At 43.8% G+C, this 27,930-nt stretch overlaps 1 protein-coding gene across 3 annotated transcripts; it reads right to left on the bottom strand.

Annotated features, from left to right (window-relative positions):
* Nucleotides 1–1,934: 1,934 nt before the first annotated feature.
* CREBRF (CREB3 regulatory factor) lies at nt 1,935–27,709 on the bottom strand. 3 transcript variants are annotated; one of them, XM_017822894.1, is made up of 10 exons: nt 27,614–27,709; nt 18,055–18,232; nt 16,952–17,077; nt 14,827–15,910; nt 14,232–14,333; nt 11,301–11,495; nt 9,105–9,294; nt 8,595–8,668; nt 8,086–8,208; nt 1,935–7,465 (listed from the first exon to the last, which is right to left on the bottom strand). In XM_017822894.1, the coding sequence occupies exons 2-10, from the start codon at nt 18,061–18,063 to the stop codon at nt 7,350–7,352; spliced, it is 2,019 nt and encodes a 672-aa protein (XP_017678383.1). In that variant the 5' UTR covers nt 18,064–18,232; nt 27,614–27,709; the 3' UTR covers nt 1,935–7,349. The 3 variants fall into 3 exon arrangements, with proteins under 3 accessions (XP_017678383.1, XP_017678384.1, XP_017678385.1); XM_017822895.1 differs by having other exon boundaries at nt 14,232–14,330; XM_017822896.1 differs by lacking the exon at nt 14,232–14,333.
* Nucleotides 27,710–27,930: the final 221 nt, after the last annotated feature.

Raw genomic sequence — 27,930 nt, 5'->3', positions numbered from 1 at the left:
GAAGCGACAGCGTTGTTCCGTAGGGAACGAGCCGCTCCAGAGGGGATGTGATGAATAACGGGCCGTGGTGAATAATAGAGTCGCACAGAATCACACACTGGGTCAGGTTGGAAGGGTGGGTCATCTGTTCCCACTTCCCTGCTCGAGCAGGGTCATCCCAGAGCACGTGGTGCAGGGTTGTGTCCAAACAGTGCTGGAATGTCGCCGGTGAGGGAGACTCCACACCTCTGGGCAATCTGTCACTCGCAAAGGAAAGTTCTTTCTCGTGTTCAGGTGGAACTTTCTGGGCACCAGTTCCCGCCCGTTGCCTCCTGTCCCATTGCTGGGCACCCCCGAGCAGAGCCTGGTCCATCCTCTGACCCCTCCCTGCAGACACTGACAGACATTGATGGGGTCCCCTCTCAGTGTCTCCTCTCAGGACTGAACAGCCCCAGCTCCCTCAGCCTTTTCTTGTAAGGAAGATGCTCCATCCCTTCATCATCTCCGCAGCCTCTGCTGTACCCGCTCTGGGAGCTCCATGTCTCTCCTGTCCTCAGGAGCCCAGAACTGGACACAGCACTGCAGATAACACATATTGTGTTCCCGTAGTGCTGCTGGGACTGCATATTTTATAGTTCTTTGGGCAATGAAATGTCCCGCTGAGCACTGTGGGAAACATGCAAAGGTGGTTCATTAGTGGCTGAGGGCAAATGGGGGGCCCTTGGACTCATGGTAAAAAAAGGTGCAAAGCAGCACCTCCCCGACACCCAGGAGAACCAACGGTCACTCCAGGACTGCAGTGGGCTTGGAATCACAAAACCACAGAATCCTTTAGGTTGGAAAAGACCTCCAAGATCATCGAGTCCAACATGTGATGGATCCCACCTTGTCAACTAGGCAGGAGCACTGAGTGGCACGTCCAGTCTTTCCTGGAGCACCTCCAGGGATGGGGACTCCACCACGTCCCTGGGCAGCCCCTTCCAATGCCTGACAGCCCTTTCAGTGAAGAAATTCTGAACCTCCCTTGGCACAGCTTGTGGCCGTTTCCTCTCGTCCTGTCCCTTGTTCCCTTAGGTTCCCGAACCCCACCTGGCCCCACGCTCCTGTCAGGGAGTTGAAGAGAGCAAGTTCTCCCCTGAGAAGCTCCAGGTTTACACCCAATACCCTCCTGAGGCTTCTGGGTGGACAGACCCAGAGCGACATTGGCCATGAGCAAGGGGGGGAGACACACATGATGTCCCTTCTGTTCCTCCAAAATAAGATGTAGGGCAATGGCCCTTTACTTTTTCCACAAACTCCTCCCCTGGTGCTGTGTCCTCCCTCTCCTGCTCTCAGACCATTTGGATAAAGGTGTTTGAGACCATTTTCACAGAGACTGCAGGAAGCCAGTTGGATGACCCGTCCAGATTCTCTTGCTGGACCACCACGCTGATCCACCAGCCTCAAGAGGCAGCTTTTGGCATGAGAAAGGAAAACCAAGTTCTTTTCTTCCCTCTCAACTTCCAAAAGAAAATTCCTGAAAATACCAGAAGACCAAAGGCACTTACTTCAAGAGACCTGATTCCATTCGCTATCACTCCACACACACAATAATTCAAGACATTATTTCCTCCACAATTTTTATTTTAAATTACAAAGGATGTTGCATACATTGATGAATTTGTATCTGAATAGAAGTGCTAGGGATCAAGGGTGACAGAGTAAACAAAGTCAATAGTTTAATTGTGCCTCTTTTCAAAAAAATAAAACTGCACAACTATTAACCAACATTAAACATTGCAACTCTTAACAGATCATGCTTTGAACAAGGTAAATTTATTTTCTAACAGAGACAAGACTTTTAGTAAGTTTTTCTGAGCTCCAGTTGGAAGTTGATTATAGAATATCAAGGACAGCATTACAATCATGACCCCAAGCATAGGTGGAACAGGATGCCATGTTTCATTTAAAATGCCTTTTTTTTTTTTTGCATCTGCATGTGCCATCAGCCTTAAGAGTTCACCCAACCACAAATACTGAGCAATAAGTTTTCCTTGGACATAATATTCTTGGAGAATACACTATTCCAATCAGAATGTATGAATATTGATCATTATGAGAAAGATTAATAAAATTAAGTTTTACTACTAGATTCTCTTTCCCAATCAGATTTTGATAGGGTGGAACGTGCTTTTGCCAATACCAAATCCAATACTGAAGTTTTCCCTGTAGGAGCTAGTTAAGTCACTCAAATTTGACTTACAAAGACAACAAATATTTTTAACTCCAGAAAAACTCTGAATAAAGATGTTATCTAAAAGGTTGGAGTTGTATTTCCTTTTTTGAGGGGGGGATGAAAGGGGGAAGAAAAAGTGTGGCTTAAAATACCTCTGGCTCCACAGCTCCTTAGAAAGACAGTAAATGCAGAGTCAGTATTTGCTCCCGTGGAAGTCCATGAATGTCTAAGAGGCTGAGGGTTATAATTCAGAATGCACACACACAACTTCTAAAAGCATTGGGGGGAAAAACATGGCATATTGTGAAATGTAAATAGTAGAAAGATAGAGACATTTTTGTATGCTGCAAAGAAGATACAACCTAAAAAGTGCCATCTTTCATTAATGACATTTAAGAATCCCAATTTACACTGGGAGATATTCAAAAGTGGTGTTTTCTCAACATACTAATGCCCTTAATACAGTTACAAGAAGGATCAGTCACTGAGTAACTGTTTGAAATGTACTTCACACGTTCCCTGGGGTAAACAAAATAAACCTCAGCTGTGTGCAAGGCTGTGTCAATAAGCCAAGACCACATCTAGCAGCACACTTCACTAGGTGATTCCAACTGAAGCCTCCAACTTAAAAAGAAAATAAAATCATGATTAGATGTACTCTTGAAACTCAGGTCTCAAGGCCAAATACAGATCCTGACATTCACGGTCCATAAACGGGTTGTGCCTCAACAGAATTTCAGGAAGACGAGCAAGCACGTTTGAGGAACAGAATTGCATTTGCTATTTCTGCTGAAGGCAACTTGTACACAACCCTTGGAAATTCTCCTGATAAAGCTTTTTAGAGCTTTTAAAAAAATAGCTATGTTTAAATGGTTTATGGAAAAGAAAAGCACATCCAGTCATTATAGTTCATGAATAAGCTAACTGTTTTATTAATGAAGGCAAATATCAGATAAATACGGGGGGTCTTTTAAAAATAAAATTAAAACTGACACCACTGTGTTTCAGAAGTGTCTGGTTGCTTTTAAGTTAGTTAAAAGACCTTTCATCCATTTTAGGTTGGTGTTTTGTTTGTTTGTTTTCTAAAAAACCAAACTTTTCCCTGGCCCTCTTAGTATGGAAAAAAGTCAATCGATAAAGAATTAGGAACTGAACACAGCTGAGCCTGACTCTCACATCAGCTTTACAGCAATGCAACTTTATTAAATCACAATGATTTCAACTGGTATGATAAGAAAATCCAGCCCATCCACACGTAAACATAGCTTTAGTAGTAAGTCTCTCTCATCCGAAAAAGAAAAGTACTCACCAAGTATCAGTAAATGTGTTCAATAAACCAGAAAAGGAAGCGTTAGCAAAAGGGGTTTCGGGCTAAAAAACACCCTTCGTGAGCACCCCCACATTTTGCAAGGCCATTCAAAAACTGGTCTTCCATATAAATACAAAAGGACTAGTGAGAGAAACTGAAATCAGACCTATCCGCGCTCTCTTCAGTTCTGATTCCATTTCAGAGGGTTTGACGAGTTCAGAGGGAATGAAAAACATTTAGTTCTAGATGTACAAGTAAGGCACAATATAAAGCCACATCATCATCTGTCATGAAGGAAGTGGGGAAGGACGAGGGTCATACATGGTACAGCAGAACAAGCAGCCCATCGATTCCAAGTGTGGCACCTACGTTCAGACTGACGAGATCTCGACAAGAGCAGTTATGACAGCATGCTTTTAATATGGAAACAAATCCTAGAGAATCCAGTGTATCAGAAAAAGGAAGAGCTTTTTGTTTGTATTAAATCAAAAAATATATCATTGTTTTTGGATATAGGATTAAAAGTGAATATTCACAATGCCTACACTCAAAAACAAACAAAAAAACCCAGGACTTCGTTAAGATCCACATACCATGTATGAACACTGAAAATCTTTAGAAAATGGTCTTCTCTAAAGATCACCCAAAAAACGCATGCCACAATTGCCAAAAAACAGAACATGTACATTTGTTGGTTTTTATACCCTTATAAGATTTTTGTTTGTGATAAGTATACACTAAATGTATATATTTTAATGACACTAGAGGAAGCAGATTGTTACTGGCATTAAAGTACAACCATTTCTAGACGGTTTAAATGCCACAGAGTCCCCTGGTTAAAATGTAAAGCTGCACAGCTTGCCTATGTCACCTTTATGATAAAGTTAAACCAGCAAAAGGTCTTATCTTTACTCTACATTTTACTGCCAGGTTTTATTTATCTCAAGTATCGCTGCAGCATTCTGACCAGCCCAGAGTTAGCAGCAAGTGGCAGGAATCATATAAAACGCAGTTTCTTTTTTTTTTTTTCCTCTTTTCTTTTTTTAAACAAAGTGCTTTTCTAAGATATACATACATATAAATAGTTACAAAATAAAGTGTCAACATTAAAAAGCTCAACTATTTCAAAGCTTTAACTTAAAATAATACATAGGAAACACTGAAATGCGAGGGTATGGAACTCACGAAAGATTCAAAGTCTACTTTGAAATGCGAGACCAAAATCATCGTCTGGTTTTCAGACAAAAATAAAAAGCTATAAAGTTGTGTTTGCCCAGCATTTCTGAGCAGTAAAAAGGGGCTTTTTAATACCTTGTCAGTTTAATTTGTCACGGAAGTTTTTACCTGATTGCAAACTGCTCTCTGTTAATGTTTAGAAATGCTGCCTTGTCTGCAGGGTTTGGATGGAGCACAAGGAGCTCTGGGATCCGAGCAGTCCATCGGAAAGGAACAACAGTGTGCCAGCCCTGGTACAGACACGGCCTGAACTTCAGGAGACATTCTCTGTCGGGGTTTTTATGGGCCATTTGCAGCTCCAGAATAACTGCAACAACTACAATAGGAATACACCAGACCCACTGTGTAAAGCAGCAGCCAACTCTCACCTCACCCAAACAACAACACAAACACCTCAAAGGAAAACACCCACATTCCACTCAGATTTTGCAAGTCTTAAGTGGATTTACAAAGTTTTGCCTAAATTGCCCTGGGTATTTGTTCAGTCTCTTGTAGGAAAGACTTTCTGTACAGCTCAGTAGTGGTATTTTGGCCTCCTCCTCCCTTTTGAGTCTTCCAAAATATTTAGGTACAAAGTAAGCTGTGTGCACACGAGTGTGGCAGGGCCACCACCTCCATCGGCCACTCTTACTGCACTGTTACCAATTCAGGCTTTTTTTTTTATAGTACAAGCTTGGATATAAAAATAATCTACTTATAAACAAAAAGCAATCACAGTACAAACAAACTTAGACAAACTAGAAATGAAGTGGAGAAATTCCCCAAAGGGAGTGGGGAGAAAGCCTTCATGGACTTTTGCATTTTTTTCAGCAGCTACATTTGAAAATATTTGGTATTTCTATTTTCAGTAAACAGTGTTTTGTCATTTTTAAATAGGGAGAGAAAGAACAGGGAGGAAAAGGGGGGGGTCCATGAAACCAGAGAATGATCTTGCCTTGAGATAAAGGACTTTCTCATCAAAGGCTAAAGCTTTTAATCTGTACGTTAACACTGACTACAAAGCCAACTCTTATTAGCAGAATAGCAAATAAGAACTGTGTGTTAATATTCCTCAATCATAGAAACTACTGAATTAACAAGAATAAGTCACATATAAGTCTGAAGAAGCTAGTTTCGAAATACCTGTACAAAAATATAAAAGTCTATAAATTTTTTTTTTTGTTTTGTTTGAAGCCTGTGTTGATCCTTGGAAACATCACATGCATAATAATACATCAACTGGAAAAGTGGCAACTAAGGAATTAGATATTTGTAGCTCTTTTTTTCTTTTTACATATATACAAGTTACAATAAAAATAATTTTATTTTGGTTGTTTGGTGGAAGTATACTACAACAAGCTAAATACTTTTTTTTTTTAAATTCTCAAAGTTGAAAACTATTTTACCAATAGCTTACTAAAATCCAAATATATTAAAATCTCCTACAGTAAGTGCAGAGAAAAAAGATTTAAAGACTCCAAGACGGCCACCAACTTATCTACCATGGAAGCGAACTACAAGAACAGCAAAATAATATTGTTATGTATGAATGCTCCTTCTGTAGATAATTGGACCCAAACAAAAAAATTCACAGTTCAGTAAGATCCCTAACCCTGACCTTTAATTTTTTTTCTTTTTTTTTCTTTTGTTTTTACATTCAGTACAGTATCATATAAGCTGTGCAAAACTTTACTTAGACTGGCAGTTCGCCATATCAGTTGCATTTGTCTTTGGTACAAAAATAAACAATCGCATTAATGTGCAAGTATTTGTTTTCTTCCGGCCAAAGTACCGAAATTGAGTTTTCTAGAGCCATCTTTTATACAATACATAGACTCTGTGGCATATATCTACATTTTCAACATATTCCTATATACATTCAAAAATTTTAAGAGCTGGAACAAATACATTAAAACCTAAAATCTTACCATCTATACAGCTTGGTTTTGCCCCTCAGGGTTTTCTTCATACAAAACTTTACCAGCTTATACTGATAGCTCTCCCCCCAAAATACAAGGCACAAAGAATATACTTTTTTTTTCTCTTGCTTGCACAGACATTTAAATACTATATTAAGCTCAGAAAATTAAAGTCTTATATGGCACACTAGCTCTAATGCCAGGTGTGCTATGTACAAGTTAATGGTTGCAAAGAAAGCTTATTGGTTTTTAAGAACAAGAAAAGAAAACCCAATTATTAAAAAAAAAAAAAAGGAACAAAAAACTCTCTAAATTGACAGTTTTACCAAAAAAACGCTTCCTCTTATTTTACTTGGACCATAAGCCTGTCACAATGTCTGGCACATGCTAAAAAATTTCACTAGCAAAACCATGTTTTTGCTTCTAAAACAAAAGTGATATATTCTGGTCCTAGATCACTTGAAAAAGAACTCTCATTTCTGTATTGAAGCTTAAAGCAGCTTTGAAACTATCTGGTTTATGGTCCAAAAATGCTATGAAGCATTTTATATCACGCTTTGATTTGTTTTACTACATTGTTATTTCCAAACAATGGAACCTAATGGTGAGTGTTTACAGAATGCTAAGCTGACATGCAGACCAGAACGGGATTTACAACGAAGAACTCAACAGCACAGGCGGAATCTGACCCGTGAACAGCTCAAGTCTCGTCTTAAACTTTTGACATTGGTATTCGCAGCCCTACGAGGCCTCCGGTGGGGTCTCCTTCCGCCGTCTTCTCCAAGACTTGATTCACAAATTCTGATGTCTGTCCAGCTACAGGGAGTCCTAAAGGGGAGGGTAAGAGAATGTGCTGTCAGGTTACTGCTCATGGCACGGACTGGGATGTCCCTACAAGTGACACAAAGCCAATGAATGCTTTGGTCAGTGATCAGCTAAAGGTACGGACAACCGAAACCAGGAAAGGGTTCTTTCTTTCTTTTCTCTATTTCAGAAATTGTTTGCGCTCAAAGTGAATCCAGAGGAGGCCACCAAGGGATGGAGAACCTCTGCTGTGAGGAAAGGCTGAGAGAACTGGGATTGTTCAGCTGGGAAAAGAGAAGACTTTGGGATGGCCAAATTGCAGCCTTCCAGTTCTCAAAGGGAGTCAACAATAAAGATGGAGAGAAACTATTTACAAGGGCCTGGAGTGACAGGACAAGGGGGAATGGCTTCCCACTGAAGTGTGAGTGGTGAGGCCCTGGCACAGGTTGCCCAGAGAAGCTGTGGCTGCCCCATCCCTGGAAGTGTCCAAGGCCAGGTTGGATGGGGCTTGGAGCAACCTGGGATAGTGGAAGGTGTCCTTGTTCCAGGGGGTGGAACAAGATGGGCTTTAAGGTTTCTTCCAGTCCAAAGTATCATGTGATGTCTCTTCACATACAGACAAACAATGAAGTTTTACTGCTTACCAAGAGTGTCTTTAATAAGTATGTTCAACTTCTGTTCCATGTTGACTCCTCTGTCATCTTTAGGTACCTGCACCCGATTAACTATTTCTTGTTTAATGGAATTGATGACAAACAGTAAATTATCTGCAAAGAAAAAAACCTGGATTAGATTTACAGCATATTCCTCTTGGAGCAAAAGAAATTCAGAGTTATCCACACACAGCTATCTGTGTCAAAAGTGTCACATGAAACTTACTGTAAAATTAAAATGTAATAGTTTATATCAAATATTACAAATATTTTCAAAAATATTTACGCTACATGCATTTACATAATTTATATTTGTAAAGTAGCTCAACACTGCAGGTAACCAAATTTACACACACTTTATGGAATGGACTGGTTTTGTACCAACAGAATTGTTGGGTTTGTACCAACTCTGTTTTCTCTATGACCCGAGTTACATCACGGTGCAAAACACACACTCGTCCAAACAAAAGAAAAATTAAGATGTGAAGAGTTGTATTTACCATATTCCGTGTTGAGACCCCAGAGTTTTACTTTATTGGCTTCATACTGGGCTTTCTTTTTTAGTCTACAAGCCCTATAGTAAGAAGAGGGGAAGAATTAGAACACTTCCAAAAATTCCAGAATACTAAGATCTGTTTGTTTGCCACACTAACTTATTAACCAAAACACCCAGAGCTGTCATGTACAAAATCCTTGCTCCCCTTCACTGAAAACACTCTGCTACCTGCATTTGATTACATTTGACACTTGTGGATTTTATCACTGTATCAGTCATTTGCCCTGCAGCTAAGGAAGCCAACTTCCAGTGGAAATACATCCTTATCTAGGGAACAGGCAAACTACAGCTCCAAAGTGCTAGCTGCCCTGGTTTTTGATAAACTGGTAATTAGCCCATTGCAGGAGCTACCACATGAAGCAGCATTTCTTCAGGCAAAAATCACTTAGACTTTAATCATGAGACTGTAGCAATCCCAAATCTTCTCATCCCTGCAGCTTCAGCTAACACATACCTGGAAGCCAACTTGTTCTTTTCTTTCCTTGACCTGGGTCTGGCAGTTAAGGGAAGTTCACTGACTGGTGTCAGGTCACTGATCACCTTATTGAGCTTCCTCAGTTCGTTACCAATCTGTAGGAGTTTCCTGGGGTTAGGAGTCAGGTCTTCTACATCAGTCCTCCGTGACTTCTTTGCTGCATATTTTCCTGTTTCAAATATGCAGAAAAACAGGTTGGGAACTGACACAATAGGCACACAGACCTGTGAGAAAATTCCTAAATACGTCATTTTTTTGGGTGCATTTGAAGTTCCTTTGTTCATTACAAGAGAATGGGCTGGAATCATGTGATCCCTGTGGCCTTTCACAATAGAAAGAGCATTTCCAGACAAACTGCTTTGTACAATTCATATTCTATCCAGATCAGATAAGAGCAAATACTGCTGGCCAGGCTACTGGGTGTGACAGACAATATACACACAACTGTACTGAAAAATGTATGTCACAAGTTCAAACCCTGTTGTTCTGCTCCAGCAGTAAACTTGTTAACTCATGTGTTCAGTCAATATATCCTCTTGCACACTCAATTTGATTAAATTCCTAAATAATCTTATTGCTAAAGTTCTGTATTAAGAAAGAATGATGAGGCCTGAAACGATCTTGAGTGATGCTGAGCATAAATGATCCACATGAAGGCCAGTTAACCCCTTTTGTGTGTGTTTGAAGCTATTTAAGGCCTGGTTTTCCTGAGGAAATACACATATTCAAGACAAAATCTTTATTCCTTAAGATTCTCTGCCACTGCTATGTGTCTTTTCTAGATTTCTATTAAAAATGCTGGTTGCTAGAGATACTTGCATGAAAATATTAATAAAATTACAAAACCTGCTCCAGAAATATTTATTTCAGAGGTGGTATTTTAACATGATTTATCTGAGGTGGATGCTTATTGACCTTGGGGTATATCTGCATATAAAACCAAAACAACCCTGCATATGTTATATTTGTAGCTTTTGGATGTTAAACAGGGTTTGGTCTCACCAATCCCTTGCACAAACACCTGACTGAAAGGTCACTTGCTTCACATGTTTGGTGGGATCGAGTCCTCAAGGCATGTTTGGTTATTTGTTGTTTAATAACAAGTACAGAATCTTAGAATCACAGAATGGTTTGGGTTGGAAGGGACCTTGAAGCTCATCTCGTTCCAACCCCTGCCATAGGCAGGGACACCTTCCACTAGATGAGGCTGTTCAGAGCTCCATCATGAGAAGGAGCAGAGGCTGGGACTTTAGGTACTGATATTTCACTACAAGATAAATAAGCGTTTAAAAACGAAAAAGATTTAGAGGAAAACATGTTTTCTTCTCTGAATAAATCTACAATTAACAGTAACAAAAAAACCTTTTGGTTTAAGAGAAGGTCAATTGTCATGTTAAAGACAGTAATTTTCAACTGTAAGGGGAATATTAACCTTACAACAGGGAAGCTGGTTTCACTTTCTCCTTCAAAGACCAAATCAAACAGAGCAGCCTAAAAGAGGTCCTGTGACAAGAAAACAAAAATACCCCTAACAGTGGTGATGTTAGTCATGTTTGTGGTGCAGTAATTGCTCATTGGGAATAAATCAGAGTTATTAGAGCAATTGGTTTAAGTTTCTAAGAGGGCATTTTAAGGAAATAGTTTATTCCCAGAAGAGTAACTGCTTCAGTGTGCTGCATTCACATGGGGGGAGAAATAAGTATGGAGGAGAAAAAAGAGACAGTTGTGCCTTATTGCTTGTCCTCAGTTCATACCACAGTTATCCTGAACTCAGCATCCATCCCGGATCCCTTCCAGCTTCCTGCCAACACAGGCAGGACCGAAACCAACAGCTACAAGGAGCAAATATCAGTCAAACCACCCATCCAATGTTTACAGTATCACTGAGAAAACTTTGAACTCTTGGGGTTTCCACTGAGAGCCTTTGGAAGTTACAATTCTCAATTCATCCACTCTCCTCTGGAAGAAACCACACTGAAAGTCCCTACTGTGCGTTCACTGTGCCTTCCTTGGACACTGCAGAACCCTGCTAACTGAGCAACAGACTTACAGTGTTTAAACAACTGATTTTCAGGGCCAAAACACCACTTTCTCTGCACTTGCAAGTATGGGAATTTGGCTACTGAAGGTGTCAGAACGAAAGACAGACACTTGTGACTGGGACTCTCTCCTTACCATGATGGAGACCATTCTTCTGGTACATGTTGCTGGGCAAGGTGTCCCGATTCCACTCGGATGGCCTCAGCATCCTCTCCTGCTGTGACGGTGTCAGCTGCTCGCTGTACTCCCAGAAGTATCTTCGCTTGCCTCTTTTCCGAGAGGATATTGCAGTCATTTCTTTTAACTCCTCCACTGAATCATTTTCATACCCTAAAAGGAAGCATTGGGTTGTTTATATACTGGTGACAGAACTTGTTTGTAGCCCTCTAGCAATGGCCTGAGTATTCAAGTTAAGAGCAAAACCACAGATGAGGCCTGTTTTACATTACATAACAGACTTGGTTTTCAGCATCAAGTACTTGCCTAAAATCCAGGGATAGACACTGAGCCATTGATGGTGCTTCATTAGTTGAAAAGACACAAAATATTTATGCACTGAAAGCCCCTTTATGTTCTCTGACCCCCTAAGCTCTTGTCCCTCACAATTCCACAGACAGCAGCTACTAGACAGTATTCTTCCGTCCTTACAATTTTCTCCATGAATTTGCAGGAATACAATCCTAGCTCACCTCCACATTTTACAAAACGCATGGAAAGAGAAGTAGATAATAAAGATGGATTAGCAAAAGACAATAAAACAAAATGATTCCATCACAGAATACTCTGAGTTGGAAGGGACCCACTAGGATCATCGAATCCAAATCCCGCTCTTCCTTGAGTCTGAACACCTCTGGGGAATAAATCAAACCACTGAGCCCTATCAGACTGGAATAAGTAGGCTCTGTTATCAAGACAGTGACAAAAAGACCATCTAAACTGAAGGGATCTGGACACAGATCAGTCTCTTCCTCTCCTCTTTAATGGGATGAAATGATCCTCTGTATCATATTTTAGTGTTAAATTACGCTGTGCTAGATATGATGAACTTTTCATGAAGGATGTGGAAACTGTAATGCAGTCCAACATCACAGAAACATTTTACCATAACTATAAACACAAACCACAGGTTTTAAAACCCCAGATATGCTTTAGAAAATAAAGATAACCTATACTAAGGTTAAAAAAACCCCAAACCACTGCATTGCCTTTTGTACTAAAATGCTACATAATAGTTTACATTTACTTAAAAACAGGAGCATTTCAAAGCATCACATGCTCTGATGGAGCTTAAGGAAAAGCCACTGCATGGACTGCAGGCTCAGCAAGCCTTGACCCCATATGCTTCAGCTCTGCTTCATCTTCTAACAGCAGCACAAAGAACACTTTCTTCCTTTTAAAACAGTCCATTCAATTAGTCTGTTTGCACTTGAAAAACCAGTTGAAAGAGGAAAAACAAACTTTCTTGATTTGGTCTGACTCTCACTTCATAACCCCAAGTATGCAGAAGGATGAAATCCATTCTGAAGTTCTGTTTCTAATCATTTCATCAACTCATTTACTTTGATTCTCTAGTTTATTAAAATGCAGGATTTTAAAGTCAAATCAAACAATGGAACGCGCTTTATAATTTTATAAACATTTTTGTTGTATAGCCAAAATTGTTGACAAATTTACAATAAATATAGTTTCAAATACCATAAATATTTGTACCTGTACTTCCATTGTACCCAAATGCTGTTTGACATGAGTATCAAAATACTCCCAAAAAGACCATTGACTTTCCCCTTGAAAAAACATGCCTAGCTATGCAACTCATTAGATAGAAATGTATGAATTTAAGCCCATCTTCAGAATCCCACAGAACTAATCCAACCAATGAAAACAAATCTCTGTAAGAGCTGATGTGTACAAATGTACAACAAGGTTAAAATCAAGACTTCCTGTTTGCTTATTTGAACTATAATTAAGTTAGCAACTGAAATTAGATTGACTTAATACATCCTGCCTTGCAACTCGCACACTGACCTGCTATAATTTTAAAGTTACATAAAATAATCCAGTGCACAGTGTCTTAACCTGGGCTGTAACACACAAACTTGTTTAGATTTTCTGTGCTGTATTTATTCCTCTTCCTTGATTCCTCCTCTTAGCAAAGATCATATATGAGGGCAGGCTTCTATGAAATCTGAAAGGTTCTTTCTTCTGAAAGCCCCTCCTAAAAATCTTTGTTCACATCCCTTACTGTGGCTTCAGGTTTAAATCTACCAAGGTTAAGTGAACAGAGAACAGTATAGACATGACTTCCTCATTTTACCAGATTAAAAGCAAAAATAGCCCTACCAAAACAAAACCAGAAAACCCCTCCTCTTAACCACTTGGTCACAGTGACTTCTGCCAAATCATTTAGGAGTGTTTTTCCCTCAGCTGATGGTGCAGGTGCACAAAGGTGATGCAATGCAGCTCCTTAAAACAATCTCTGTTCCTTCACAAGCACTTTTCCCTTTCTGCTATTTCTTCTCCAGTGCTACTGACAACTGAATAAGTTGCTGCATTTCCCATTTCTGGAATCTCTTGACTACTTGATGGGAGAAGCAACCATTTACAGTACTTCTATTAGGCAAAATATACTAAGTAATGGCAAAGCCCCCCACGTTTAAATGCAGAAAGCAGAGGGAGTTCACCTCAGAAAGGAGAAAGAGGTTTTAAAATGCTAATAAAAATGTGTTCTGTGCATGTTAAAGTAACATAAAGGGCATAATGCTTACCAAGTTTAATGCCAACTTAGGAAATCTAATTGGAAAATAATTCCATCTGAGAATTCATGATGACAAACACTGACAAGTTTTACAGAAGCTGTTCTTGAAAGGGAAAAATTTCAGCTGCTTCCCCCCCACCCCACAGTTACATATTTCCAAATGTCTAAATACCTTAATTCTTATACTCTACTATGAAGTTTTTATAAAAGGTGAATGCTATAACACTTCCTGCAATGAAATTAATCCTTGGTTACAATCCTGTCTCTTTCCCTTCTGATTTTATTTTTATACAACGTTACCCCTTTGTTACCTTCTACGTGAAGGTTAGTTCTTACTTCTGCTGTTAGGGCTCCATTTCTACATGCAGAACAGGGAAATTCAGTGTCCTCTGAAGACCCACTAAGTGTTACTGCTGAAAACCACCAAGAAATGGTTCTATTAGTTTCAGTGGCAGCTATTCTTTGGATTCTGTTGAAAACTGTACCTACAGCAGGACTTAAGTAATTATGGAATCACTCAGGATATGATTTCATACTGAGAAATAGAACTCTGGATAAATTCGAAGCAACAAGAAGTGCAAGAAAGCTCTGCACACACCAAGCCACAAAAAAAGAAGAAAACACTTGTTGGAGTTGCTCTAACCTCAAGCTACAGCTGGGCTTCCTGTATTCTCTATTATTACTTTTGTTTCATGACCATGGTTGATGTAGTTTTTCACCAAACAGGGCAACAGAGATCTTGAATTAACTGCATTTTGCAAAGCACTTAGAAAATCTGGGATGGAAGTTCACAACTTAAGTTACAGGTGAGCAACACTGATCTATCAGGAGTTCAACAGCATTCCTTCCCACTCGGCAGACAAATCCATTCACCTCCACGTTAACACAGCCCAACATTGCTGGTACCTGGTTCTGAGAAGGTATCGCTGATGTCGTCGTCTTTATCATCCTCATAATCTTCTTCCTCATCATCGTTTTCAGACAGCTCGTGCTCACTGCCAAATCCTTCATCATGGTCCTCATCTTCAATATCGTCCTCATCCTCCTCATCTTCCTCAGGGTCTCCCTTGGCTGACTGTTCACCCAAACTGTCTGTTACAAAAAGAGAGTAGTTGTGCTCTTCCTTCTTCTGTGAAGAATCCGACACGGAGGTGCTGGCAGAAAGGCTGCTCTCCCCCACGATAAGCCCTGGGGTCTCCTGGGGTGGGCTGAGGAGCAGCTCTTGAGTCTCTTTAAAAGGCAAAACAGGAGGTGTGCTGTGGCCATGTGGGGATTCGAGTCCTTTTCTTTCCTGTCTCTTTGCTACAGCACCACAGTAGCAGGTGTTTTCCTTCGCTGCGTCAGCATGTGCCTGGCTCAGCACTGGTCTGCTCTGTGGCAAAGGATTGATCTTTACTTTTGCCTTTTTAACATAGTCTTTACATTCCCCATGAATGTTCACCTTTTCATTATTGTACACGTTGGTCTTCACCATGATCTGTGTACTGGCAGCAGGCTGGGTCGCAGGTTTGCTGACCCTCTGAGCACAGTCCGACAGCGGCGCCTCAGCCTGAACGTTCTTGGAGGAACAGACCGGGGCTGCTGCTCTGGTTGCAATTTTTTTGCCAGGTAACAAAGAATTTAAAGGGTTTTGTTTTACACTGAAGAGCAAATCAGGGTAATAGAGTGAATCCGAGACAGGTTGGGAGTCCTCACTGTTAAGCTGAGCCAGCGTCGGTGTTTTGCTTATCACTTCTTCATCTTGGTATGGGCTTGAAAAGTCATCAAGGCCCAGGTAATCCACCTCTTTTGTTCCCCAGATGTCACAGCTGGTTAATTTAGTGTACTTAGTTAAGTCTTCACAGTAGGTATCCCACTGCTCCCACTTGGAGGTGAAAGCAGCTTCTTTGTCCAGGATGTCCGTAAAAGACTCCAAGTTTTCAAGGTCTTTGCAGTCCTCCATGGAAAGCAAGTTGTCCCTGGAGCTTTGCTGATAGTCCATTTCTCTATCCTGTGCATAAGAAGACAAGTTAAAAATTAATACACAACAAATATCAATCATCTCTGTCCTCTACTTCATCTAATATGGAGAGCTCCATTCCAGTGAAGTGTGAGAGAGAGGGAACATACGAAGATACCTCAACTTTCAACTAAAAGCTTCTTCTGAGGTTCAGAATGAAGTACAGCTTCTGTGCTTCAGCAATGGATCCTTCTGAAAAGATTGCTCTTCCAATGACACTGGATTCTTTTTCTGCTATTGCAAATTCATCTGGTCATCGGTAACTAAACTAGTATCAATATCCACATTTTTGAAATATGAAAGGCATCACACAGGCAAGCTAAGTCTCTATTAATCTAGGTCAATCTTTGCTATGTGCTTAACAGAACATGCTCAAGTTTACCAGTTCCTGGAAAAACCTCATTCTAACATGACCAATTAATGACTACAAGTGACATTTCTCCTTTGATGCAGGGGTTAACAAAAAGAGAATGCTTGTATAAGTAGCTCATAAGCCAACTTTTACTTTGTTTCCCCTGCATTCACAGCTTGGGTGAAGGAGCACACAACAGGGAGAAATTCTTCCCTCTGAGGGTGGTGAGACCCTGGCACAGGTTGCCCAGAGAAGCTGTGGCTGCCCCATCCCTGGAAGTGTCCAAGGCCAGGTTGGACAGGGCTTGGAGCAACCTGGTCTAGTGGAAGCTGTTCCTGCCCATGGCAGGGGGTTGGAACTGGATGATCTTTAAGCTTCTTTACAACCCAAACCATTCTGTGATTCTATATAGCTCCTCTTGCAAAAAAAAGACTGTAGGGAAGAGTCTCAAGCACCATCACAAACTCTACTTGAGCCTGTCCTGATGGCCAGCTTGTTCAAATGCCTATTGAGGAAGCATCACATTTGCTGGACAAGCAGTTGGGCTCTTCCCTAACCAGTACCCAGCAACAATGAATAATCTCCCAGCATTCTTGAACAAATAACCCTCTATTACTACAGGAACTTGGGGTATTAGTCAAGGAGAGGAAATTCTGTACACACACAGAAATGTGACCTACCAGTTCATACATGAAGTCTGGATCTGAACTGCTTGCCAAGAGATCTGTGCTCATCAGGGTCTGCTCTGAAAACACATGGCTCCGAAAGGCGTCCCCAAAAGGAGGGTCCATTCCACTCACACTGGGCTACAACACAATGGACAGACACTTGAAACATGCTATAAAAAGGCACGTTATCATCCTCAACAAAACAGAAAGAGTATATCACCATTTCCTCCAAGTCTCTGAACTCTTGCTCTACTTGCATCTGGAAGGTTTTTACCTACACAGATAAGCATGTCATTTCCCAGAGCCAGAGAATGCTTTAAGAGCAGCTGACTACATACAACTCCTCAATCCAAGGACGTTTCTATTCACTACAGAGCTGCAAGAGCATTGCTCATTCATTCTTTCTTGTGAGTTTGAAAGTCTCACGCATTTGACAAGTTTTGGGATACGCTGGCATTTGGAGAAGACAAGGGCAAGTACTGGCAAGATCTGTGAGAATCAGCAGGCACCACATGCTTGCAGGGTCTTCCCACTAATACAAATAATTTTGTACTAAAGCAGTGCTGACTGTATTTAGAACCATTAGAACTCATAAAGCTTCCATACGAAACTGTAGCAGAAGCAAAATTTATGACAACTAAATCAAGAGTGTTACCCCTCTCTCAAGTGGAATTTGTAGCAAAAAAAAACATTATTCAGGATGACTGGGCATGCAGGGAATGGCCAGCACGGCCTTTTGCTACATTTAATTCCAGACCTCTATTTCTCTTCTAGACACTCTCACCCTGAGGGTTGGGAAGGGAGAAACATTGTGCTGCTGAAAGTCATTCAGTGTGCTGATGTGTGAATCACTGCAGCAAGAAAAGGCTGTTCTGCTCTCCAGGCATCCGCCCTCGTCAAGAGACAACCTGGCTGAATCCTGAACAAACACAGCACCAAGAGCAGCACCACAGCTTCCAACACAGATACTACTGGGACTCTGAAAGATATACACCATTTGATCTCTTACAAATTCTCCCTCCTATTGCCAGCCAAATTTGCTCTTAAACTTTCTCTTGTTTTTAATACATAAGCAGAATTATTCACAGAATCAAATAAAATCCTAACAGACTTACCTGAGGCATTTCCAAGCCCAGATTCCCCAAATCCAATTCCAAACTTCTTGTTTTATTCACTTGTAGATTCCTTTCCAGCTTTAATTCAGTCTCAGGGAGTTTACACTATCCATGCAATGAAATTTTTCCTTAGGATAACTTCAGTTCACTCTGATGGAGCTGTTCTGTTTGTAGACTTCTGTGCAGAATAAACACAGCAAACCCCCAAGAAAGTGAGTAATCCTCCACCAAAAAAGGTGAAAGGTTAAAAACCAGCCAAAGTGAAGGAAGAATTTCCCCTGAAAAGTGATTTTTCCTTACGCTGGAATGCATAAGGATTTTATTCCCCCTGCCATCTTTCACTGACTGAAAAGCCACTGATGCTGCAGAACACAGCTGTTGCAGAAACCTTTCCGGCCGAGCTACATTTTATTGCCTTTTTTCCTCACTGCTGAGACCACGAGCTCTATAGACACCTGAAGAGAAAACCCTGCCAAATTGGAAATAACAACTAGCACACTGCTGGGCACCCAAGAGAGAAATAATCTTTATGACTAATATAACAGAGCCAATAAATTCTAAAAATGTCGCAGGCAAATGGCTCAAAATAAGAATTTCAGAATAGGCAGAAATACTGTTTCAGCAATACCTCCTCCTTTTTTTCAGGGATGAATCCGTCCAGCATCAGATAAGATTATATCAATCACTCACATAGCAACATCTAGTGGTAGAGGATCACAGCAAGCATCTCACACCATCCAACAGCAGAGAGGAAGAGACAGACTTCCCCAACAGAACTAATTAAAAATTGTGCCACATTCACAGCTGTCCAATAAAATATCTTCTCTATTATTTCAAGTAAGGCACATATTGAAATTGGACCAATTTATCTGCTAGTAGTTTTGCCAGTTTAGTAGTTTCTATAGACCTGCTCTACTTCAGATGAGCCTCATATCCTGCTTAATCCTGCATTTTTAACAATGTAAGGAAAAACCTCACTCAGCACTGCTCTTAAGTCAGACTTTGGAGCAATCTGCTCAGGCTATGTTTATTTTCTTGTTTTGAAAAACAAATAGTAAACTATAAGTATTCTCCTACAGCAAAGCTACACTGAGAACCCTCCTCCCAGCAGCACATGATGGCATCCCCATGATTATTCCCACTTTCAGATAGTATCTCAGCTATTTTGCTATATTCAGCATATAGTCCATCAGATTGTGGTGAAAACAGACATTATTCAAAGAAATCTTTACTTATCAAAACGTGTTTTGCAAAAAGCAGCTGGAAAATAAAAAACAACAGTTACACGCCCAGTAACACACAAGTTCTCAGTGTATCCACCCCACCATTGCCTGAGGCACTCCTCATGGGGTCCTGTGGGGAATGAGAGCCAGTTCCTCCTGAGAAAAGTTTCTTTCTCTTCTAAAATCTCCAGGGAATTCTTTACTTAAGTGGCATTTAAAGTGAAGTTTGTCTCCTAGGGAAACTCGCCTTAACAACCCCATCTCCCTTCACCCAGTAAAGGCCACACCACAGCAGAACTGGTCCTTCTGTCACTGGTAACCTGGCAGGGATGATTGAGTCACTTCTCAGCCTCACCTGATCTAGGAGAAAAGGCCTGTTCTTTAAAACAAATAAATGATGTTCGCAGACACAAAGAGAGAGGTGAGAAGGATATAATCTTCCACATAAATCTATACCCAAGCACTTTCTTTCCATGCAGAGATTGATGCCTTTTCCACCAGAACATCAGATTAATACTCTGACATCACCACCAGACCACCACCACCACCACCACCTGCGTTCACATGGAGACTGTCAGAGTTCTGCCACTGCATGATATAAAAGGCAAAGAAAGGAACCATTTGCTGCTTCTTCACTGGTTATTCTTTATCATGTTTTTGTTCAAACACAAACCTCAAGCCATTCCACACAGAGCTAGCAAAGAGGAGGTGAAACTTCCTCTGTACTGACACTGATTTCAATAACAACTGACCCACGCTTCCAGGTGTCAGCTTCGGGATCATTTACAAATCCTCAAATAAACATTAAACCTTCAAAATACTTTAACCAGCTCACAGACTGGAGTGATAAACTTATTGCACCATTTAAGGATGACAGTGCGTGTCCTCCCAGGTCAAAGCAGTGTATCAGCTAATCTGATTATTCCCGTAATTCTCTTTATCTTTCATTCTTGATATTTTATAATATTAATATTTAATTGTGACTTGAATCCCAGCAGGATCTATTCCAGGATTCAACAACATAAGGTTTTTGTTGGTAGCTCTATGGAGGGGGAAAACATGGTGAGGACATAAAAAGAAAGACTCTGCCTCAGGGAGTTGCACAATCTGGGCATGCTTCATGCTCCCAACAAAGCAGTCCTACTTCCAAATGCCTTCCAAATTCCCCAGAACAATCAAGATCTTCATTAAAAGTCTCCTGGTGCTCACACGTAACCACCAGGATTTTTTCATGAACTGGTAAATAAAGATGTATAGTAGAAGTCAACAACACATATGGAAGCACAGATGTAGAACTGGAACTTGCTGTTAAGGAAAGTAATTTGTAGGCTGCAGTTAAAGTCCTGTTTTTACAGAATTCATCATTCCTGGCACTTTCAGCCCAAGACTGAGTTACAAAAGAATAGTCCAGCTGTTGTGTTATCTATAATGAATGCAGCCTTGAATGAACTAAAAGAGCTGAGGCAGAACAGCAGCGTTAAGAATTACTGAAGATAAATATAGCAGGAATGTCTACTTCAGGACAATTTCCATTAGTGCCTTACATCAGCCCTCCCCAAAGCAGAGACACAGAGGTGAGACTGCAGGCAGGACTGAACCACAGGTGGAATACACAGCCCGAGGCACGGGCAGCAGGGTGCCACTCCTCTGGCAGCAGCCTGCAGGGAAATCAGATTAAGGTGATTAAGGAGCCAGTCCGGAGTTGGTTCTGTGTCTGCAGACTCTTGAGACACATCAGTGCAGAGCTGTGCTCCTGCTCCTGGGGGAGGCTCCTGCCTTCACTGCAGTGTGAGGAAGGGCAAGACACACCTGAGAAGAGCCTACAAGGCACATGGAGAGGGACTATTCACAAGGGCTAGGAGTGACAGGACAAGGGGGAATGGCTTCACACTGACAGAGAGTAGGGTTACATTGGATATGAGGAAGAAATTCTTCTCTGTGAGGGTGGTGAGGCCCTGGCACAGGTTGCCCAGAGAAGTTGTGGCTGCCCCATCCTGGGAAGTGTTCAAGGCCAGGTTGGACAGGGTTTGGAGAAACCTGGTCTACTGGAAGGTGTCCCTGTCCACGTCAGGGGGTTGGAATGAGATGATCTTTAAGGTCCCTCTCTATCCAAACCATTCTGGGATTCCATGATCTTGGGAGCAGCTGTGTTTGTCTAACACTTAAGAATCTGGGGTACTGATGCAGGCATGCATGTGTACATTGGTTTAAATCCCATCAGTCATCAGTAAGGAACCAAAGTCTGTTCTAGAGAGTTTGTAACTAATTACCTAAGGACAAATCCTAATTAAAAATAATCCTCCGTATTTAATATTTACTTTCTGAAGAAGAGCAGTGGTCCCAAGATGCCTTGGAAGACTGAGCTTCACACAATGGGATGGGAGGTGCATTACGTGGGATTACTGATGCAGCAGCACATTTAACCCAGAAGACAGCGGGACCTAAACTCCAAACATGCAGCATTAAGGAGACACACAGCAGTTCCTGTGCATGTGACACTTCTCTGGGCCGGCAAAACACCCTCCTGCCACAATACAGCACCTTCAAAGGAGGCCCTGTAAAAGAAAATCCCAAAATGCAGCTTCATCTTGGCACCTCTGAAAGTCTTCCTCAGCCACCTGCATGAATCATTTGTGCTGTAGCTGAAGTTGCTATTTCCGTCAGATGTGTATTTTGTGCCATTGGAAAGGCACATGGAGCGTGGCTGTGCTGGTTTGTTGGCTGCACAGTGCTCATTATCCCAGCAGCTAAATGCCTGCTCTAAGTGCATTACATGAACAATTACACTTTCATGATGGTGACTGCATCACACAGCACAGCTTGTCAAAGTCACAGTTTTGATGCAGACATAAAAAAATAGCTCACAAGAGCCTTTCAATACCAAACTTAAAAACTCAGGCTGAAACATTCCAAATGCCCAACTCTGAATTTCAGCGAGTGGACGAAAACCACGCCATGTGTTTGAAAGGAACCATTATGTACAATGCAGGGTTTGCTGTATCTGGGCATTTTATGAAGTACTAGAATTAGAGATGCAAGAAGTTCTCCTATGCTTCTCTTAAAACTGTTTTTCCTTTCAGAGTTTATGCCAGTTTGTTTTCTATTACAGAACATCCTCAGCTCAGTGCAGTCTTCAAGTTCAGAATGTTCAGGCTGCCCAGGGCGGTGGTGGAGTCCCCATCCCTGGAGGTGTTCCACGAACGACTGGATGTGGCACTCAGTGCTCTGGTCTGTTTGAGAACGTGGTGATCGGTCAAAAGGTTGGACTTGATCTTGGAGGTCTTTTCCAACCCAAATGATTCTGTAATTCTGTATTTCTCCTAATTTTGTTTCTGAGTAATGTTCTTTTTTTTCCTTTCTGCATGATTTTTCAATTATTACCCAGACTTAAAAAAATTCTTTTACTTTTCTCCCCTACCACAAAGACACTACATTTTAATTTTTTATTATTATTATTATTTCATAGCAGTGAGCAAAGACACTTTTGTAAAAGGTCTTCTTGTGTTTCCACCCACCAAAGCCTCATTCACCTGTTCACCAAAGCAGCCAAATCCCTCTATCTTCTCAGTGATGGATTTGTATTCAAATGCCAGCACAAGCATCTAAAACATTGTGCCCTTTGGTTTTTCTGTCCTGGACAGAAAACAACATCTGCTTAAGACACCCAGACCCTGAGTTTGATGAAGCACTGCCATTTAAAAGAACTAAAGATGTGCAGGCTTTTTCACTTCTGCTAAGGCTCTTCCCCTCAGGAGAGGGAAACTGCTACTTCACTGTCTTTGTTCCCTCTCCGTCGCTGACCATGCCTTCCCCCTCCAGTATTATTTTTCTAATACTACTTGCCCACAGCAGACAGACTACAAGACCTGGAAGTGATACCAATAAACAGAAGCCCTGGTCTCCACACATGTAACGCCTCCCATAGCAGAGCTGCTGAGACACCAGAAGAACACAGCACTCGTGTACCCCCCCGCTAATGCTGTTACCCAGCTTAGGGATGTTCCACAGCTGTGCCAGCAAACAGGCAGATCCCAATAACTGATGGAAACATAGAATGGTTTGGGTGGGAAGGGACCTTAAAGATCATCTCATTCCAACCCCCTGCCATGGGAAGAGATACCTTCCACTAGACCAGGTTGCTCCAGGTCCCGTCCAACCTGGCCTTGGACACTTCCAGGGATGGGGCAGCCACAGCTTCTCTGGGCAACCTGTGCCAGGGCCTCACCACCCTCACAGAGAAGAATTTTTCCCTAATATCCAATCTAAACCTATTCTCTGTCAGTGTGAAGCCATTCCCCCTCGTCCTGTCACTCCAGGCCCTCGGAAATAGTCTCTCTCCATATTTCCTGTAGGCCTCACCACCCTCAGAGGGAAGAATTTCTTCCCAATATCCCATCTAACACTCCCTCTGTCAGTGTGAAGCCATTCCCCCTTGTCCTGTCACTCCAGGCCCTTGTAAATAGTCTCTCTCCATCTCTCTTGTTGGCTCCCTTCAAGTACTGGAAGGCCACATTTAGGTCACTCTGAAGCTTCTCTTTTCCAGGCTGAACAATCCCAATTCTCAGTCTTTCCTCACAGCAGAGCTGCTCCATCCCTCTAATCATATTTGTACCTCCTCTGGAATTGGTCCAGCAGCTCCATGTCCTTCCTGCACTGGGTCCCCAGAGCTGGAGGCAGCTCTGCAGGAGGTCTCACCTGAGTGGGACAGAGGGGCAGAATCCCCCCCTCACCTGCTGCCCATGCTGTGGGATCAGCCCAGGACATGGGGGGTTTCTGGGATGGGTCATTCCAGCCTCTCCCCCACCAGCACCCCCAAGTCCTTCTCCCAGGGCTGCTCTCCATCTGTGCATCCCCATGCTGTGTTGATACCCCAGCCTGGACTGATATCGACCATTATGCAGGAGGCAGAATAAAGAAAAGGGGTTATTTTTTAAACCAACAAACATAAAGCATCTACATATTTTATAACAACTATGCCCAGATTAATATATTCCTACTAGAAGTAGCTTTCTGTACATTCTGGAACAAAGACTGAGATTTTATTATTATTTTAGTGGCAAGAGTATGATGTGCAGCATGTTAAACTTATGAGAATTCTATTAACACACTTCAATTAATTAAAAAAAAACTTGTTATAGTTAAAATATTAATAACATAAACCATTATTAAAATAACACTGCAGACTTAGGAGAGTTGTTTGCACAAGAGAATCAGTAGTAAAATAACATTCAATTTTTTTTTGAGCCACAGATTTCCCCTGAAGCAGAGTGGGCTGAAAGCAAAGAGAAACCAAAGCAAAACTAACCAACAATTCAGCTTCCAATCTCCAGCAATATTCTATTTCCCAAGAGGATGTTGTTTCTGTATTTTTTTCTAACAGGGCAAAGCCTTTTGGGGCTTAAAAAATTAATTCTGTAGTTCCCAGGAAAAAAACAAAAAGCAACACAACTCTTATGACGAAGGAAAAAAATATACAGTCAGGGGAATTATAGCAAAGTCTAAACCTTAAATTTACGATTTTCAGAAAGCTTTTGCCTTGAGTTTCAAGCCAATGCCAACACCAAATTTCCTTATCAACGTTTTTTGTTAAAACATCATTTAGTTAAGCTTCCCAAATCACACAGCATGGACATACAGACCATGGGAATCTAAACGAGTGGGTTCCCTTATTTATCCCATACTATCAGTCTATTAGTTGGACAAAAGCTTCACTTCGTTCCAATTAATTCCTGCTAATGCTGAAGGGACTTCAAACCTTTGTCCTTCACAGACCTGTTTGCTTCTCTCATTATTTAAAAAACACACAGGGAGGGTGCTCAATGGCCTGATGCCTCTGCTGCAGATTGCTTTTATCAGAGAATACTCCCATTAAACACAGGACAATTCCTTCTTGGCTCAGGTGAACTTCTGGCTACCGACACTCTATGAGGCCTCTGAGTTATTATTTTCATACCTCTAAAAAAGTACCCTCACCAAAGATGTCTCCTCTGCAGGAAATCTTTCCTGCTAAAACAGTCACACCCAGGGAAGTTGCGGCTGCCCATCCCTGGAAGTGTTCAAGTCCAGGTTGGATGGGCCTTGGAGCAACCTGGTCTAGTGGAAGGTGTCCCTGCCCACACTAGGGGGTAGAACTGGATGATCTTTAAGGTCCCTTCCAACCCAAACCATTCCATGATTCTGTGACTTATTTTCCGTAGAAATTCTCACTTCTCAAGTAAGTTGTCAACAATAAAAACCGACCAGGTTTCTAAAGCACCTGTGTGTGCCCCTCTGTAATTTTTACTATGAAAACACATATTTAAAAAAAAATCATAACTAATCATCCCGACATGGATGCTTAGAAGCCCTTGGTTAAGCTACCTTAGGCCAGAGGCATTTTAATCACAATCTTTAAAACATTTAGAAGTGTTTGAAAGATAATACAGGAATCTGGTTCTGTTTTGCAGGTTATGTACTGCATGATTTCAACAAGTTTCTTCTCGAGTGGCAGCAACAGCAAAATTACGACTACTTTAAGCGAGAATTGCACATTTCAGCAGGCAGAGCTGCGAGCTCGAAGCTGTTCAGCCTGTTGCACAGAGAAGCCTGAAAAAGCACCGTGTGTCTTGTACTGAGTGTGACACAGTGAAATTATCTGTGACATGGTCTCAGTCACAGCAGCCAATGCCCTGAGAATGCCGTGGGCTCACAGGGATGAGGGTAGGGCACGGCAGCGACGCCGAGGGCAGGGAACAACGTCCAGGCTGGGGACCCTCGGGACGGAGGGGAAATAAAGTTTAGATTTTTTACTCCTCGGTGACAGGAGGGGCTTTCTCCGAGCTGCCCCCGCTCGGAGCCTCAGTGAGCTTAATCCAAACCCGCAGAGGTGTCGGACACCCGTGTAGGGGACACGCTGAGCCCCGCAGGCGGCTCCTGAGCCGGCCCGTGGAACCCACCGATGTTTTATAACCCAAATCAGCGGGAGTGCGCTCGGGGCGGGAGCCGGGAGCGCGCCCCGTCCTCCCGTCAGCGCGGGGACCGGGACCCCCGCGCGCGGGCACCGCCCCGCGCCGGTGCAGACCCCCGGGCGGGACACACCCCCTTGAGGCAAAGCGCCGCGAGGGGCCGGGGCCGCGGGTGCCCCCCGGCAGCCACAGCCCCGGCGGTGCCCGCGTCCCCCCCGCGCCCCCGGCCCGGCCCTGACCCACTAACACACCTCCGGCCAACATGGCCGCCCCGCCGCCCAGCGCCCGGCGCACCCTACCCCTGCCCGCCGCCGCCCCGCCCCCCGGGCCCGCTAATTGGCCCGCGCCCCCGCCGCGCGCGCCCCCATTGGCCGGCACGCCCGCCGCTCACCCGCCCAGCGGCCCTTTCAAGCTTGGGTGAGGCGACATGTAAACAAACCCCCTCCCGCCGGGGCCCCGCGACCCCCGCGCCCCCCGAGGCCCCGCGGGCTCCCCCGGCCGCCCCCGGACCCTGCGGAGCAAGGACGGCAACGAGGGGCCCCCGTGTCCAATGTGGAGCGTCTCCCACCCAGCGACCCCCGCCAGGGCTGCGGGCGGCCGGGGCGACCCCGGGGGAAGCCCCTTCGGGGGGCTCCCGCTCGCCAGCGAAACCTCCGTCCCCCCCGCGCTGTCGTTACATAAACGCCGCGCCGGAGCGGGGATGGTCCCTCCCGCCGCCCTGCCCCGCACTCGCAGAGCGGGGACCCCTCTCCGCCCGCTCTGCCCCGCAGCCTTCGCTCCGGAGCGGAGCCGCCCGCCGGGCACCGGCGCGCCCGGGCACAGAGAGCCCGCACTCCGCGGGTCACCCCCGACCCGCTCGGACACTCAAACAGGTCGCAAGCCCGAAAGGCAGCAGAGCGCAGGGACTGCCGAGCCCTTCTGCCTCCCCGGGCAGCCGAGCACACCCAGTGCTCCCCTGGCAGGACGGCGCTTTGCTCTGCGGGCGAGACTCGCTTTCCTTGTAAAGGCACGGGCTGTTCCTGCCGGGCGGAGGCTGGAGGGGACAGCGCCGACAACCCCCCGCTCGGCCCGCGCTCCGTCCCCGCAGCCCGTTCCCACCGCGTCCCCCCGGCCGCAAATCTCTCCGCTCCGGGACCGGACACCCCCCGCGCACAGCTGCTCCCCCGGCGGCCACACCCCCCGCGGGGCGAGCGGGGCGGAGGGGCCGCCGGCACCATCCCCGTCCCAGTGCCCCGGGCAGGCACAGCCCTCTCTCCATTCTATTCCCTCTCTCGCTTCCCGGAGCCCCCTGCCCGGCCACACCGCCTCCTCCCGCCGAACGCCCCGGACCCCCCGAACCCCCGGTCTCCCCGTCCCTCGGGCCCCTCCGGTGCCCCCCGAGCCCCCACTCACCGCGCTCAGCGGGGGCCGCCGCCCCGCACGCCCCGGCCCGGCCCCTCCATGCGGCCCCGGGTTTGTTTGTTTATGTCCCTTCCTGACGGGTTCCCGGAAATCGCGTGACTCGCCCCTCACGTGGCCCGAGGGGGCGGGCACGCGCGGGGGGCGGGGGGAAGGCGGCCGCGCCAGCCAATCGTCGCCGGCCGCCCCGTCACGTGACGGCAGAGGGGAGCGCGGAGGGTATTTAAGGAGGGGTGGCGGGTGCCCGCGGGCAGAGGGCGGTGCGGCCGCTGCTCCTGGGGCTGTGCTGGGCTTCTGCCCCGACATCCAGT

This window comes from Lepidothrix coronata, unplaced genomic scaffold (assembly GCF_001604755.1).
Source record: "Lepidothrix coronata isolate B3197 unplaced genomic scaffold, Lepidothrix_coronata-1.0 Scaffold100, whole genome shotgun sequence".
NCBI classification, from domain to species: Eukaryota; Metazoa; Chordata; class Aves; order Passeriformes; family Pipridae; genus Lepidothrix; species Lepidothrix coronata.
This window is presented reverse-complemented; position numbering and strand designations above follow the sequence as displayed.